This window comes from Haliotis rufescens, unplaced genomic scaffold, assembly GCF_023055435.1.
Source record: "Haliotis rufescens isolate VD_foot unplaced genomic scaffold, xgHalRufe1.0.p SCAF_1, whole genome shotgun sequence".
NCBI classification, from domain to species: Eukaryota; Metazoa; Mollusca; class Gastropoda; order Lepetellida; family Haliotidae; genus Haliotis; species Haliotis rufescens.
Window position 1 is genome coordinate 86,655,122 of NW_025963779.1, and position 17,767 is coordinate 86,672,888.

General features: G+C 41.8%; 3 protein-coding genes across 3 annotated transcripts in view; all 3 read left to right on the plus strand.

The window, feature by feature from the left end:
• The window catches only part of LOC124147056 (pollen-specific leucine-rich repeat extensin-like protein 2), a 33,992-nt gene extending 33,224 nt beyond the window's left edge, over nt 1-768 (plus strand). The window contains exons 2-3 of the mRNA XM_048381336.1: nt 102-720; nt 755-768. Coding sequence (XP_048237293.1) covers nt 102-720; nt 755-768 — 633 coding nt within the window. The remainder of the gene's footprint in view (nt 1-101; nt 721-754) is intronic.
• A 6,280-nt stretch (nt 769-7,048) lies between these two features.
• LOC124147055 (BTB and MATH domain-containing protein 36-like) lies at nt 7,049-9,294 on the plus strand. The gene is made up of 2 exons (XM_046517659.2): nt 7,049-7,121; nt 8,096-9,294. The coding sequence occupies exon 2, from the start codon at nt 8,101-8,103 to the stop codon at nt 8,890-8,892; it is 792 nt and encodes a 263-aa protein (XP_046373615.2). The 5' UTR covers nt 7,049-7,121; nt 8,096-8,100; the 3' UTR covers nt 8,893-9,294.
• A 985-nt stretch (nt 9,295-10,279) lies between these two features.
• LOC125384243 (BTB and MATH domain-containing protein 38-like) lies at nt 10,280-12,812 on the plus strand. The gene is made up of 2 exons (XM_048402872.1): nt 10,280-10,391; nt 11,765-12,812. The coding sequence occupies exons 1-2, from the start codon at nt 10,289-10,291 to the stop codon at nt 12,400-12,402; spliced, it is 741 nt and encodes a 246-aa protein (XP_048258829.1). The 5' UTR covers nt 10,280-10,288; the 3' UTR covers nt 12,403-12,812.
• The last annotated feature ends 4,955 nt before the right edge of the window (nt 12,813-17,767 follow it).

The window sequence follows — 17,767 nt, forward strand, 5'->3', positions numbered from 1 at the left end:
CCTACAACCTGGAGCAGGTTGCCACTCCCCCTTTATACAGCTCAAAACACCTAGAGCCGATTTCCACACACCCGTTGTACAGCTCCTACAACCTGGAGCAGGTTGCCGCTCCCCCTTTATACAGCTCCTACAACCTGGAGCAGGTTGCCACTCCCCCTTTATACAGCTCAAAACACCTAGAGCCGATTTCCACGCACCCTTTATACAGCTCCTACAACCTGGAGCAGGTTGCCACTCCCTCTTTATACAGCTCCTACAACCTGGAGAAGGTTGCCACTCCCTCTTTATACAGCTCCTACAACCCGGAGCAGGTTGCCACTCCCCCTATATACAGCTCCTACAACCTGGAGCAGGTTGCCGCTCCCCCTTTATACAGCTCCTACAACCTGGAGCAGGTTGCCGCTCCCCCTTTATACAGCTCCTACAACCTGGAGCAGGTTGCCACTCCCCCTTTATACAGCTCCTACAACCTGGAGAAGGTTGCCACTCCCCCTTTATACAGCTCCTACTGCCTGGAGCAGGTTGTCACTCCCCCTTTATACAGCTCAAAACACCTAGAGCCGATTTCCACACACCCTTTATACAGCTCCTACAACCTGGAGAAGGTTGCCACTCCCCCTTTATACAGCTCAAAACACCTAGAGCCGATTTCCACACACCCTTTATACAGCTCCTACAACCTGGAGCAGGTTGCCACTCCCCCTTTATACAGCTCCTACTGCCTGGAGCAGGTTGTCACTCCCCCTTTATACAGCTCAAAACACCTAGAGCCGATTTCCACACACCCTTTATACAGCTCCTACAACCTGGAGAAGGTTGCCACTCCCCCTTTATACAGCTCCTACTGCCTGGAGCAGGTTGCCACTCCCCCTTTATACAGCTCCTACAACTTGGAGCAGGTTGCCACTCCCCCTTTATACAGCTCCTACAACCTGGAGCAGGTTGCCACTCCCCCTTTATACAGCTCAAAACACCTAGAGCCGATTTCCACGCACCCTTTATACAGCTCCTACAACCTGGAGCAGGTTGCCACTCCCCCTTTATACAGCTCCTACAACCTGGAGCAGGTTGCCACTCCCCCTTTATACAGCTCCTACTGCCTGGAGCAGGTTGTCACTCCCCCTTTATACAGCTCAAAACACCTAGAGCCGATTTCCACACACCCTTTATACAGCTCCTACAACCTGGAGAAGGTTGCCACTCCCTCTTTATACAGCTCCTACAACCTGGAGAAGGTTGCCACTCCCTCTTTATACAGCTCCTACAACTTGGAGCAGGTTGCCACTCCCCCTATATACAGCTCCTACAACCTGGAGCAGGTTGCCGCTCCCCCTTTATACAGCTCCTACAACCTGGAGCAGGTTGCCACTCCCCCTTTATACAGCTCCTACAACCTGGAGAAGGTTGCCACTCCCCCTTTATACAGCTCCTACTGCCTGGAGCAGGTTGTCACTCCCCCTTTATACAGCTCAAAACACCTAGAGCCGATTTCCACACACCCTTTATACAGCTCCTACAACCTGGAGAAGGTTGCCACTCCCCCTTTATACAGCTCCTACTGCCTGGAGCAGGTTGTCACTCCCCCTTTATACAGCTCAAAACACCTAGAGCCGATTTCCACACACCCTTTATACAGCTCCTACAACCTGGAGCAGGTTGCCACTCCCCCTTTATACAGCTCCTACTGCCTGGAGCAGGTTGTCACTCCCCCTTTATACAGCTCAAAACACCTAGAGCCGATTTCCACACACCCTTTATACAGCTCCTACAACCTGGAGAAGGTTGCCACTCCCCCTTTATACAGCTCCTACTGCCTGGAGCAGGTTGCCACTCCCCCTTTATACAGCTCCTACAACTTGGAGCAGGTTGCCACTCCCCCTTTATACAGCTCCTACAACATGGAGCAAGTTGCCACTCCCCCTTTATACAGCTCAAAACACCTAGAGCCGATTTCCACGCACCCTTTATACAGCTCCTACAACCTGGAGCAGGTTGCCACTCCCTCTTTATACAGCTCCTACAACCTGGAGAAGGTTGCCACTCCCCCTTTATACAGCTCCTACTGCCTGGAGCAGGTTGTCACTCCCCCTTTATACAGCTCAAAACACCTAGAGCCGATTTCCACACACCCTTTATACAGCTCCTACAACCTGGAGCAGGTTGCCACTCCCTCTTTATACAGCTCCTACAACCTGGAGAAGGTTGCCACTCCCTCTTTATACAGCTCCTACAACCTGGAGCAGGTTGCCACTCCTTTATAAAGCTCATCCAACATAGATCAGGCGACCCAGGGTTGCCACACCCGGCCCCTTACATGATTTTATGCGACCCAGGCGACCAAACGTCTTCACCGCCCCCAGAACCTAATAGTAATGATTTCCGTATTCTCCTTTTAGATTGGCCGTAGAATGGTATGGTTGCCCAAACTGTTGTCCCCTTTCAACCATCAGTCTAACCTTGACCAGAATATCCCTCGATTTCCGCTCTATACCGCTCATCGAACCTAGATCCAGGCTCTGCACCCCTTCACCCCTAATAGAGCCTACATCCAGGCTGTTCCCCCCCCCCCCCCCCCCCCCCCCCCCCCCGCCCCCTTCACCCTCGCTAGAACCTAGATCCAGGCTGCACCCCATTCTCATTCGAATTCACCCTCATAGAGCCTAGATCAAGGTTGCACCCCATTCTCCCCACCCCCCACCCCCACCCTTCACCCCTCATAGAGCCTAGATACATGCTGCACCCCCTCCCTCTTCAGCCCTCAGATACACATACAAACGTCAAAAGAAGTAGAGGTTCGAAGTAAAACGTTAGCTTGACCCTGTGCTGAGATCACGAGGGTCGGAACATGGCGGACACCTGACAGGAAGTACAATCTCAGCCCTGTACCACAATGCTCTGCTTCCTGCTAGTGATGACCTCACGTACATCAAGTCACCTCACTGTAGCAGAGCTCCACGAATTGTAGATTAGAAACGGCTTCTTTCAGTAGACTAATCGGATTTACGCTTAACTCAGCTTTGCAAAAGCTGGCTAGACGTAGATGATTTGTTCTTGTCTATTTATTTCACCTTTCGTTGTGTAAATACCATCTACGTCATTCTATGTATATGTACATAATACGCGCGTATGTGTGTGCGTGTGTGTGTGTGCATGTGCGTGTGTGCGTGTGTGTACATCATGTTAATAGACATTTGTATCATTATCCGTCAATGTAAATATATATTTCCGGACAGATCAAAAAACTTTTTAAATGGTAAATTAAGTCATGAAGCTGTCATACCCACCTCCTTAACAATGATGGCTGCAAAGCGAAACAACAGGTTCTATTATTAAGATTCATCGACTCACCAATTCATCCCGATATCAAAAACAACGCTACGATACACAACAAGCTACGGGTGGGTAATTGAATGGGGAAATATTCAATATTTAACTGTTTTACACACTTCACATATTCTACAAGCTTACAGACACACTTGTTTTCTATTTATAGACCGGGGCGGTGGAGTAGCCTAGTGGCTGAAGCGTAAGATCGTAACGCCGAAGTCCTGGGGCTCGATTTGCCGCGTGGGTACAGTGTGTGAATTCCATGCCAGGTGTGATATTGCTGGAATATTCCTAAAAGCGGCGTAAAACCATACGCACTCACTACCAGCTGTTGACGTGTAAATTAAAATTAATAATGTGAAACAAAATTCCCACACTAATTTCATGGTTGTGATATTATGCTATAGGCGGGAAAGATAGATCCATATGACCATCACCATCACTTATTTTGCTATTTGGTTAAAAAAAACGGATTGATTTCAACGTTATGAAAATATGTGGGCATGTATAACCATTTTGCTCAGCTTGGCCCATAGAGAGATTCTGGTCAGTAAGACTTTTTATTTTCATTAAATCGTGTTTGAAAACGTGTAGTTTGGGAAGATGTGGGGTCCGCCTCTACATATGATGTTGACAGTGACAACCAGGACTAGGTGTTGAGTGAGTGAGTGAGTGAGTGGTTGAGTGACCTTTTCGACAATATTTGAGTTATATCACGGCGACTCAGCTTAATGTGGGAGGCACATCCGAAGTGATGCAGGTCGTAGATGTTCATTGCCTTGGTCAAACCCACGAACATGAGTATCGTGTCGACAAACCTAGAAACCTAATCAGGGCGGATCGGGGTGTGCAACCAGTGATCAAAGGTTTCTCGAAGGCCTCTGCACAGCGAATTGGCCTATGATCACAGGTATGGTGCTGAGAAACCTAGAAACATAATCGGGACGATCCGGGATTCGAACCCACAATCATAAGTCTCTGGTGTGCGCAAGGGACGCAACTCTGCACAGCGAATCGCGGCGCCTTAGACGACTGGGCCACCCAAGGGCATTTAGGGTGTAGTGTGATAGATTATGGTTCAACATCGAGTGACATGTTCCCCGATGATGATGAATGTCTCTGTAAATTATTATTTAAAAACTAAAGATAACTCATACCTTATTAATTAAACTAATATATGAAGGTCGGTTATTATAATCTACTAAACAATACAGTGTAGTCCAACATGTAATTGGGTGACTGTGAACAGTACAAACCGCTACGAGCGTGGGGAAATGCATGGAACGCATGGGTCTTGCTCTGTGCATAAAACACAAGATTGTGCAGTGAGCGTGTTCTTGCTGCACCTGTGAAAGGGTTTTCTCTTCTTGTTGGTGGTGTGGTCGAGTGACAACTTCTCTTCCTTGTACACTGTTCTTGTGAAATATTAAAAACTCTTCTTTATTTCGCTTTCCGTATACACAACACTTCCTGACATGAGTGAGAACGAGTTATTGTCTTGTGAGTGAGCAGTGTTTTACGCCCTTGAACGGTTTTTCATTTACTTCACAGCGTGCAAGCTTTATGTGGGAGAAACCCGCGTGAAGCCCATTTCTGGTGTCCCCCGCCCTGATATTACTGGAATATTGGCGTAAAACCATACTCACTCACTCACTCACTCACTCAAATGTAAATATTTCAATGAACAAAGGGACATGTACATCCAAAACACTATTTAAAAAGACCAAACGTGTTACAACTCCAGCAATTATTTAACTGCCATAAGTTATTATTCCAAAACTAACTATGTAAATTTGTAAACATTATAACGAAATTGTAAAAACTCTCGGTTAACCTCTGTCCACCGCAATGTAAAATACTGATTGTACCTTATGTGCCGATGGGCTCGGCCTGAGAGAAAAGTGCTGTTCTGTTTTGTTCTGGTATTCTGGAGCTCTTTGTGTCCTCCATATTTCGTCAACTCCGGCTGAATGATATCACCAGTTGAACTTCTTACAGCGCGGATATCTTCCCTCACCTATACAAACCGAACACCTATATACCAGTAGTTGTGTGAAAATTGATGTGTATAATTTTAACAAGAACATTTTGTACAACTATTAAGTGAGTGAATAGATTTCAAACTGTCATCGACTGTTTACGGGGTGCTGGAGCAAGCAAACCAGTGGTTGATAGTGTGAGACTCAAACTGCACAAACAGGCACCGTGACACTCAGCCTTCCATAAAAGTGCACATTCTTCCTTGATTTCCGCGTACAGTAAACTACGGGCATAACGAAATCAAAGGGGCCAGAAATTTTAGTTCGTTATAAGCGTAGTTCGTTATAAGAATATACACAGCATATATATGACAAATGATCGGGACCAAACAATGCGTTCGTTATCATTAGTTCTTTAAAGAGCGTGTTCGTTATAAACATAGTTTACAGTAACTGCATCTATCTGGTGGACACAAATGGACAACAACAGGCAGATTTAAGCCTTGCAACGTTTTCCTATCGTTTGTAATTTGTTGGTCAAATCCAATTTTCAAGGGACCATTTTCTTTTGTCCAGCAGATCACATAATTCAATAACAGTAGTTCAGATTCATGTGGCACCAAAGACGATCTGAGCTTTAGTTCACCCCAGTGGTGTCAAAGGTAGACTATAGATATAGATTATAGTTAAAAATCCCCGGTCCATATACATAGGAGTTTCACGCCGCACTAAGCAATATTTCAGCTATTTGACGGCGGTCTGTAAATAATCGAGTCTGGAGCAGACAATCCAGTGATTGGCATCATGATCATCGATCCACGCAATTTGGATAGTTTTACGATGACATGCATCAACCAAGTCAGCGAGTCTGACCACCCGATCCTGTTAGTCGCCTCTTACGACAAGCTCGTCACCACTTGGCTAAAAATAATGCCAATGTGACGTTACATTTTAACACACTCACTCACTCTCACAACAAGGAAAGTCGCTTTTTACGGCAGGCATGGGTTGCTGAAGATCAATTCAAACCCGTATCTTCACCGGTATGTTTCGAAGAGAAATATAAAGCCAGTTTTAATATAACAGAATCATCTTGTTCAAACAGCCAACGTTACAGCTACGTGTGGACTCGGTATGTATGTTATCAATGTGGACAACAAGCCCCGCCTGGCGTGGGCTATTTATAACCACCCCGTTCTCGTGTCCTCACACTCAAACATTTTACAGACGATTCATTGAGTAATGAATGGAACACAAGTTTTTTGTTAAAAAGTAAATGCATACATTAACAACGATGTTTGTTTCATTGGAATAATACTTTTGAAAACATAACACGACTAGTGTTTCTAAACGGCGAGTTGGTTATTTCACAAATCAAACGTTGTTTGCACGTAGAGATCGATTTAGCGCCTGACTCATATCAAGAGCACATAACTCTACACAATATTCGCAAGTGTTGATTCAATTATTCGGTAGAGCTCCTGCTAGCTGTACAAAGCCAGTGTTCCCTCCGTTGGATTTAGCAATGTTGTCTTATATTAAAATATATAATACACCAAGCCGTTTACAGGTTAACCATATCTAAACAAGAACTGATTGAAATAGGACGCTGAAAGGGCAACGTGTATAGTACGTCGGCGATGAAGACTACGTTGTGCCTACGTTGTGTCGACGTTGTGCCTACGTTGTGCCGACGTTGTGTCGACGTTGTGCCCACGTGCTACGCTGTAGTCTCGGTGACTGCCCACCCGCTGACTGACAGTACACGGAGGGCCACCCTGCCGAAGAGACACAAGGTAGACGATAGAACACACAGTGAGTATAACATGACAGTTGACCAACACCATGTGACAGTGGACAATACTGTTCACTGCCGGAGACGTTTCTCGGTTTTATCCGGGTGTATATTCTTTACACAGGCCACTGTCGTGTCTCACAGTTCACAGTTACTTTGTATGAAGACACTACAGTCTGTATCTCCATGTACGTTTATGTCAGCTGTCACTTCAGTGTGTGAAATCACAGGGACATATAATACACTCGATTGTCACTGACAGTAGCTCACAAGGTATCGCAGGCCATTTATGTTCTAATGCATAGTAAACGTTACAGCTACACCATCTTCCCGAGTCAAGGAAGTTAACTGACTATAAAAGTCCAGTTTCCACCCTCGCCGAACTAGGCTGAAATTATGGATTATTTTGGTCTATTGCAGGATTTGTAAAGCAAGTGTACCGCCAAATCGGCGTCAACAGATATTTTCCAAATTTTTTCAAGTTTTTTAATCAAGGCACTCATGCCATTTGATGCACTTCGCGAAGTAAGACCCGTTTTATCACAATAAATTTTGATTATCGGTCAGATCATCTCGACTGCACGCCGTCATTTTGCATGAAGCAAACGCAGGTGATATGAGAGGTGGAATATGATTGGTCAATAGGAGGGACATAGAAGGATCGAGACTTGTAATAGCCACTGGTGGCGCAACGATCGAGTCTAGAAATGCCAGTCTAGTTCGGCGCGGGTAGGCTTTTACAGTCAGTTGACACCTTGCTTCGGGAAGAAGCAGCTACACATGTACTGTGTATATAATGTAAAATGTACAAAAAACAAACAAACTGTTATTTGGTGATTATTTCAAAGAACTTACGTTTTGTCAAGCATTGAATAATTCGTCGTGGATAGGGTCTTGGGGAAAGTCTGAAGTCATCGCTATGCTTTGTTTCACCACAAGAACATGGAGCTGTGCAAAAGAAATTTTCAAATGTTTCTAAACTTTCTCATTACAGCGGCCATGGAAAAGTCAATGAACATGTTTTCCGAGGCATGCCTAACCAGTGATGTGGCGCTTGTAGTCGAGGGTAAAAAGCTGCACGTGAACAAAACAGTACTTTCGATTGCATCTCCAGTCTTTGAAAAAATGTTCTTTGGGGAATTCAAAGAGAAAACCTTATTAGAAGTTCCGCTACCCGAGAAGACATACGACGACATGGTAGAGCTGCTTCTGTGCATTTACCCATCGACCACCAATCCGATCACAGCAGACAACATTGACGCACTACTTCCATTAGCGGAGGAATACCTTATGACGTCACTAAAACAACGCTGTCGCACGTTTGTCACAACCTACCTGAAACTAAACGTGAAAACTCTATCTAAGTCTCAGCTGGTACATTTCATGCATCTAGCAGACAAATATGACTTTAATGATGTTCTTGAGGATTGTCTGACCCAGGCTGTGTACATTGAATACAGTGATGTCAATGGGCTACAACACCAGGAGGGGTTCCAAGATCTCTGCGACAAGACAGCTGTCCAGTTCTTTAAGCGACGATTGGTGTTGGTGGAGGGACTTGTCAGACCGGTTTTGGAGAGCTCCACCACTGCTTCCGGGAACCTCCAAGAGGACTTCCAGACTATCATCAGCGGCAAGTGTAACGAGTTCTCCCACCGCCATGCAAGGCACGAATGTCGAGAATGTAAGGCTGTGTGTTGCGGGCGATGTCGGAAGCTCGGCACTGAAGCGATGGAAGATTTAGCTCACGTTATCAAGAATATGCTGCCTGCTTTCAAAGAGTCTGAATAGTGATCGTTTTACAAGTCAGACGTACATTTTGATCTTAGGATACGGACATTCACCAAACAATTGAGAATGTCAGTAATGAATTGGAGAATAAATCATTTTTCATCTCAGTCAATAGCACAAAAGCAAAATCAAGGCGACCTGTAAATAAACGAGACCTGGCCAACCATTGGCTTAACACCGATCCATAGTTTCCATGTACATACTCAAACAGTTGACACCGGATCCTCATTTAAGTCGTCTTTTACACCAATCCTGTTTATTTGGGACGTCCACAACGAGGACTTTGTTAAAGACAAATTGTGGGACACGTGAATGTTGTTAATCCACGTGTATTGTCATCGTGCATAATCATCAGTTTGACGGCAGTATGTTTTATAGAGTCGTTTACGATGTTTTGAGAACCCTATGTTTGATACACGCGTGAATCACATTATACATGTATTTAACTGAAAAAGAAATAGATGTTCTTGTGTTTGTAATATGCCAGGTCAAATGTTGAAATGCTAGCTGTCTTCAAAGCTTCAGCACCATTACCTTCAGGAACGTTCAGTCTTATATTATAATGTGTACATGAAATAACAGGTAAATAACAGTATATAGGCAGTACTTTGGATCTGCGTACACGACTTGTGCCACTACGTCGGTGGCATCACATTGAATTATACTACACTGCCGGGCAAAAGAAAGTATACTTATGGTTGATGGTGGCTTAATTGAAAAAACAAGAACTGGTTATTCGATAGTGATGTATTTGATACGGGTATCATAGTTGTGTTTTGGGCCTTAAGTTTGCAGTGTTTCGGCGACTGTTTTCAACCTAGTAACGTTTTGATAACGTTTGTAATATTTCGGCAAAATCCATTTTGCAAGTGTCTTTTGCCCGGCAGTTTACACTAAGCAATAACAACAGTTTAGTTTCACGTTGTATCAGAGACCATGTGAGCTATACTTCAGCCCAGGGATGTCATGCAATTAAGTCCTCAGGTCCACATACATATGCCAGAGTTTTACAAATTCGGATAAATCTTGATTTTTAGCAGTTCATATCTCTGATAAATAGAATGTTTGACATATAAATATCAAACGTCAGCGTCAAAGAATAGGCATCAGGTGTTCATGATATGAACAGTTTTACTGTGACAGAATCATCTTGTTCAAACAGCCGACGCTACAGCTTCGCAAGGACTCTTTGTGTATGTAATCTATATGTAACAACAAACACCTCACGACATTGGCTATTTATAGCGACCTCGTAATAGTGTTGTCATGCTTAAACCTGTGTACAGACGAATCAATTGGTATTGAATGGGACACATGTGACACTATCGACGAACGTACTCTTTAAATGCATACATTCAAGAGCAGATAAGTCTGAACATTAGTCGCCACAGTTTTGATGCAAATTCAATTTCCTGCTGTGCCTGGTGTCTGCGTTGTGGTCTGTGGCCTTGGTGACTGCCTACTCGCCACCCTGCTCAAGAGATACAAGGTTGACGATAGTGAGTATAACATGACAGTGGCCTGGTACCACGTGACTAGTGTACAATACTGTTCACTGCCGGAGACGCTTCCTCGGTTTTATTCGGAAGTATATTCTATTGTTTTGAGGGGCGGTCGGGTAACCTAGTGGTTAAAGCGTTCCTCGTCCCGCCGAAGACCCGGGTTCGATTCCCGACATGGGTACAATGTGTGAAGCCCATTTCTGTTGTCTCCTGCCGTGATATTGCTGGAATATTGCTAAAAGCGACGTAAAACCATACTCAGTCACTCCTTCACTCTATTGTTTCGACACCCTGGCGGTTTCTATGTATAAACGGATTCGGATTCTCGTATGCTGTGTATTATCAGAAAAAACACCATCGGTGGTACATGAGTATACATTACAATACAGTTCCTAAGGCTTAGATAACATACAAGTAGGGATCCTAGACGATTGCGTAATGTTGCCGTCTGATGAATAAAAAGAAAACTACTATTAGATCTACCATTAAAAAAGGTTTGATTCTAAACAAAGTATCAAAATATACACACACTACGGGAAAAATTAGTTTCACAGGTGTGAATTAACTGTTAATTGAATAAAACTGTTATATCTGTCTGTGACAGCTGGCTTATTCACTCACCTAAAAAAACAACGAAAACACATTTAAGTACCGAACTAATGCAGTTAATATTTTCATAAAATATATTTTCACCTCAGTATACAATAAGAAATAGTTTGAATAATGACAAAGTATTTAAGAATAATGAAAAAACACCAGACTCTGCCCAAACAAGTAAATGGTCCACCAGTGTGTGGAGCTTATGGGCGTCTGCTACACCAAAATATGATATTTCCTTACAACTATTAATGAATGACTTGGTCTTCATGATATAGCTACCCCAGAGAATAGTGTTTAGAGTTATATCCCCTCACTTTCTTGACAACTTATTTTATAGCAGTAAATAGTTATTGCTTGACGCCGAACATGCAGTCATGCGACAATTCCGAAATAGATGTCTTGATCAATTTGAGAATGTGCTTTACGAATCTTGACCCTCATAATATAAAGCTCAAAGTGTGCTAAGAATACAAATTATGAAAGGTAATACGTCAAATTGTGTGCATCTGTTCAAAAGCCGAAGACAATATTAGCGGGAAGACATGATTAATAAACAAAAGTCTGTTGTCGTGTGCAACTCAATGCCAACAAACCACTTTTTACCAATATTCAGTCACATTACCTGTCGAGATGAGTGTATTTGGCCAAAGCTGAAACGTCAAAAAATCACGAAAAGGAAATTAACTGTCCAAAAACCAACTCTCGGTGGCGCGTATGTGATCGTATGAGACCGTCGTCTCATGCTCCTAATATAGAATTTCTTATTACAGAAGCGGTCATGGAAAATTCTGAGAACATGTTTTCCGAGGTATCCCTGACAAGTGATGTGGCGCTTGTAGTCGAGGACCAAAAGCTGCACGTGAACAAAACAGTACTTTCGCTTGCATCTCCAGTCTTTGAAAAAATGTTTTTTGGGAAGTTCAAAAAGAAAACCTCATTAGAAGTTCCGCTACCCGGGAAGACATACGACGACATTGTAGAGCTGCTACTGTGCATCTACCCATCGACCGTCAATCCGGTCACAGTAGACAACATTGACGCACTACTTCCACTGGCGGAGGAATATGCAATGATGTCTCTAATACAACGCTGTCGCAGGTTTGTAAAGACCTACCTGAAACTACACGTGCGAACTTTATCCAAGTCTCGGCTGGTACATTTCATGCATCTAGCAGACCGATATGACTTTGATGATGTCCTTGAGGATTGTCTGGCTCGGGCTGTGCACATTGAATACAGTGGCACTAATGGGCTACAACACAAGGAGGAGTTCCAAGATCTCAGTGACAAGGCGGCTGTCCAGTTCTTTAAGCGGCGATTGGTGTTGGTGGAGGGACTTGACAGACCGGTGGTGGCAAAAGCCCCTACTACGTTTATGAGATACCCAAAACCAGTAGTGAATTGGTGAATGAAGTGTGTTTCGCTGCAGTCAGTAGCATAATAGCTATATCAAGGCGACCTGTAAATAATCGAGTCCTGGACATGCTCAAACAGTAGACACCGGATCTTAATTTAACTCGTCTCTAACAACAATCCTGTGTTACTAGGCACATACATAAGGAGGCATTAAAGACAAATTGTATACAACTATATAAGAGGCTCTTTGACAATAGGTCTGAGTGAAACTGTTGACATCGAATATGTTTCAGTTCTCTGTTGCTTATGTATATTAAAAGTCATTTCATAGAACGGTCTAATCACAAGGATCACAATGTATGTTAGAACCAATTTCCCTTCATCAAGTTTTTTTTTATCTAAGTTACAATCACTTTGCCTTCTCATGTTCAAGATTTTCACAAAGTAAAGGGTAAAATTATGTTTTGTTTGTTTGTTTATTTGTCGTATCTCTGCCTTACTTCAAAACGTCTTTACGTTGATAGATGGGACAAGAAAGGATTTCAGAGAAACTTAGCCTTATTTGTTTGTTTTGTTTGTTGTTTAACGCCAGACTCAGCAATAGTCCAGCTATATGACGGCGGTCTGTAAATAATCGAGTCAGGACCAGACAATCCAAGGATTGATATCATGAGTATCGATCCACGCAATTGGGATACGATGACATGCATCAACCAAGTCAGCGAGCCTGACCACCCGATCTCGTTAGTCGCCTCTTACGACAAGCATAATCGCCTGTTACGGAAAGCATGGGTTGCTGAAGACCTATTCTACCTCGGATCTTCACGGGGTGAGACAAGCATGGGCTGCTGAAGACCTATTCTACCTCGGATCTTCACGGGGTGAGACTAGCTTGGGTTGCTGAAGACCTATTCTACCCAAGATCTTCACGTGTTCCTTCTATAATAAGCTGGCTTATGACCAGGCCCCGATTTCTCCATAAATTAATTCCATAAACCAGAGGATGCAATGTGTTGATAGCATTGACAGTAAATTAACTATGATTGACAATAAGCTGACATCTCTCGACATTACAATGATAGAGACAACACTTCGCGTTGATAAGCTTGAAGCCTGTGTGAGAGAGACTGCATCAGAAAACAAAAAGCTGAAACAACAGGTACGGGAGCTTACAGAACAGAGTACCGAGGATCGGGACAGGTTGTCGAGAGATGTAGAAGACGTGTTTTATGACATAGACTCCATATACCAGGAACAGCGAGACCTGAAAGAATCTGTTATTGACCTGAAAACACGCTCTATGAGAGATAATCTACTCTTTCACGGGATCCCGGAAATGCCTGGAGAAGAACCTAAAGAGGTAATTAAATGTTTCTTAAAGAAAGAAATGAAGTGTGACACAGACATTCACCTCTTACGTGTACATAGGATTGGCCCTCACTTATCTAACAGACCACGTACTATAGTTGCAAAATTTGCAAATCCAGACGAACGGTGGGAAATCCTGACTAACACAAGACAGCTGAGAGAAACGCAATTCGGTGCTAGTGAACAATTTCCTCAAGAGATTGTGCAGAGACGAAGAGATCTACTCCCCATTTTCAAGGAAGCAAGGAGGCGTGGTTTGAAGTCTAACCTCACTGTAGACAGACTGTATATAGACGGGAGACGTGTGTACCCAGGAGACGACCCGTTTATAGATCTCACCCCACGAGGCCCTCCCCCCAGCAGGAGATCATACGCGAGTGGCGTCGGTCGGTCAGACAACAGACAACCAAACAAGATGGCCAGGACTGAGGACACGGGAGAAAACAGGCCGCGGTAGGAGAATAACGGAGGTCAGCAAACCCGTGAGTCGCCTAACAGTGAAAACGTAACTTCCCACGAGAAACTTAAGATACTGTCTCTTAATGTGTGTGGTATTAGGACAAAGCTGTTGAACCCCGATTTTGTGAACGATGTGTCCAGATACGATATACTGTGTCTGACTGAAACTAAAACGTGTGATTTAGATGCTGTGAACATCCCAGGATTCTCAGTTCATATGAATAACAGAACTAACGCACTGAACACACGTGTATCTGGCGGGATCATTGTAGCCATCAAAGAGACACTATTTGACAAGGTGAGCGTCATCGAAAAGATACATGATATTGTTTTATGGTGTAAGATACCAAGTGATTACCTGCATGTTAACGATGACCTTATCCTAGGAACTGTCTATATACCACCAGAGCAAAGTAGATTTCATTCACCGGAAATATTTACAACACTAGAAAATGATATCATTCGTATGTCAAACTGCTCACAGTACATGTGTATTGTTGGTGATATGAATTGTCGTACTAAAAATCTTCCGGATTTTATCATTTTGGACGAATTTTTATGTGACAATGATATTATTGACGAGGAATTATTGTTTTCAAATGTACAACTTCTAGTTGACAACGGTGTAAAATTAGATAGAATATCAATGGATACTGAAACAAACTGTAACGGGTATAAACTCCTAGATTTATGTAAAAATAACCGGCTGTATATTGTGAATGGAAGATTAGGCAAAGACAAGGGTATTGGTAAACTGACATGCAGAAATGCCAGTGTTGTCGATTATTGTATTGCATCAGCAGAAACATTCCCATTATTAATAGATTTTGAGGTGCAGGAGTTTGACCCGATCTCGTCCGATGCACACTGTGGCTTATCGTTAACGTAAGATTGTACAGCACAACAACTATCTCCAGTTATAGATGATGACAAAGATGTACATGTACATAAAGTTGTAAAAAGATGGGTTCCTGATAAAAGTGAAACATTTTTATGTAATATCGATAAGGTTGCCATTACCCATCAGTGTACAGAATTAGATGCATGTAAAGACCAAATAGAGCCAAATGACATTAACCAAATTGTAAATAAACTCTCTCAGACGCTGGTTACTGCGGCTGCAACTACTCTAGGTACTGTAAGAAATTCTAGACACTCTGTACATAAGCACAAGCATAAACCCTGGTTTGATGAAAAATGTAAATCATCACGTAGATTTTACCACAAGCGTAAACGTATATATGGAAGGACTAAAGACAGTAATAGCAAAGCTATGTACATTTCAGCTAGTAGAGCTTATAGTAAAACCCTAAAGAAGGCATTTAAGACATATCAAAACAAATGTGTCCAACAACTGAGGGAATGTAAGGATAGTAACCGAAAGAATTTTTGGGAAATTTTAAAATCATTTGAACCAAAGAAAACAGCGGAAATAATCAGTATTGACAAATTTTTCGAATTTTTTAAAGACCTTAATCAAAGTTCTGATGATAATGACGATGTTTTTGCCAATAACACATATTATGATAATCATGATGATATCTTAGATTGTAGGATTACAGAAGAAGAAATTATGTCAGCTGTCCGTGCATTGAAGAACAATAAGGCTTGTGGGTTGGATGGTATTTACAATGAGTACATTAAAAGCTCTATTCATGTTATGATGCCGGTTTACGTGAGTTTTTAACCTCGTTTTTGACGCTGGAGTTTTACCTGAAGCTTGGCTTGTTGGCAAAATAAAAACAATCTACAAAAACAAAGGAAACCAAGCTGACCCAGACAATTACAGAGGTATTTCTATCCTAAGCTGTTTAGGTAAATTGTTCACTACACTATTGAATAATCGTTTACAAGCTTACTCAGTTCAGACTAATCTGATGAGCGAAGCGCAAGCAGGATTTAGGAAAAAAATACTCAACAATTGACAATATGTTTATTCTTAAAGCTCTCATTGATATCTATAGAAATCTTAATAAGAAGTTGTATTGTGTTTTCGTCGATTTTAGCAAAGCTTTCGATACAGTATGGTGGTGTGGTCTGTGGACAAAAATGATAAAGTCTAATATCAAAGGAAAATGTTTTAATGTCATATATAATATGTATCAAAATATCAAATCTTGTGTTTCACATAATAACAAGGTGTCAGGTTTCATCCCATGTAAAATTGGTGTAAGACAAGGTGAAAATTTGTCACCTTTCCTGTTTGCTTTGTACCTTAATGACCTTGAACAATTTTTATCTGAAAATGACTTTGAAGGACTGCATAATGTAAATATCCTTTTAATAGATTCACTTGAACTGTACGTAAAACTTTTTCTCATTCTGTATGCCGATGATACTGTTTTAATAGCCGAAAGCCCAGAAGATTTAAGAAAGTGTCTCACTATATTTGAAGAATATTGTACTATCTGGAAACTTAAAGTCAATGTTGACAAAACGAAAGTTGTTATTTTTGCCAAGCGCTCCACAAATAGAGTCAAATTTATGTTAAATGACTCGATTCTTCATGTTGTTAAAGAATATGTTTACCTTGGTATTTTATTTACAAACACTGGTAGATTCTGTAAGGCACTAAAGAGACTGACAGATCAGGCATCTAGAGCAATGTACGCTGTATTTCGTAAAATTAGAATATTAGAAATTCCTATTGACTGTCAACTGAAATTATTTGATTAACTTGTTCAGCCAGTATTGTTATATGGATCTGAGGTGTGGGGTTTTGAAAATGCTGTTTTTAATTGAACGTGTACATCTTAAATTTTGTAAATATATTCTCAAGTTAAAACAGTCAACACCCGATTACATGGTATATGGTGAACTAGGGAGGTATCCTCTCAGCATTTTCATTAAGATAAGAATGATTTCATATTGGTGCAAGCTAACATCATCACAAACTAGCCTTTCTAGTATAGTATATAAACTTATGTTTCAAATGTCCATTGCAAATCCAGATTACCATTTCCCACTATTAAAAGAAGTAAAATGCATTCTTCAAAATATAGGCTTTAATTACATTTGGCTGTCTCAAACCTTTATTAGTGCCGCATGGTTGAAACAAAATGTGAAACATGTTCTCATTGATAATTTTCTGCAAAGATGGCGAGAATCAAAGGAAAATTCATCTAAAGGTTACTATTATAACATGTTTAAAGAGTTACCGTCTCTAGAACCTTATTTACTAGAACTACCAATCACCCTACGCATCTCTCTTGCTCGTTTTAGAACAGCAAATCATAGATTACCTATTGAAACAGGAAGATGGTATAATATTGTGAGAGAGGAAAGAAAATGTACATTGTGTAAAATTTTTATATGTGATGAAATGCACTTTTTATTAGAATATCCAAAACTCTCAGAAATTAGAAACAAGTTTTTGCCTCAATACTACTGTATGTATCCTTCTGCCGTAAAATTCTCCCATTGGATGTCCATTACTTATAAGCCAATTCTATTAAAACTGGCAAGTTATATAAGATCATGTATGGAAATGTTCCACTGACATGTTTTCTTCATTGTATCTAATTCCTGTGTCCAATTACATCTCTGTATCACTGCCTTGATTTACGAGAATAAACATCATTCATTCAGCA

Coding starts and splice junctions, on each gene's coding strand:
- LOC124147055 (XM_046517659.2), top strand. CDS start 8,101: ATGGAAAAGTCAATGAACATGTTTTCCGAGGCATGCCTAACCAGTGAT.
- LOC125384243 (XM_048402872.1), top strand. CDS start 10,289: ATGCAAATTCAATTTCCTGCTGTGCCTGGTGTCTGCGTTGTGGTCTGT. Junction 10,392..11,764: donor GAGATACAAGGTTGACGATA/GTGAGTATAACA, acceptor TTCTTATTACAG/AAGCGGTCATGGAAAATTCT.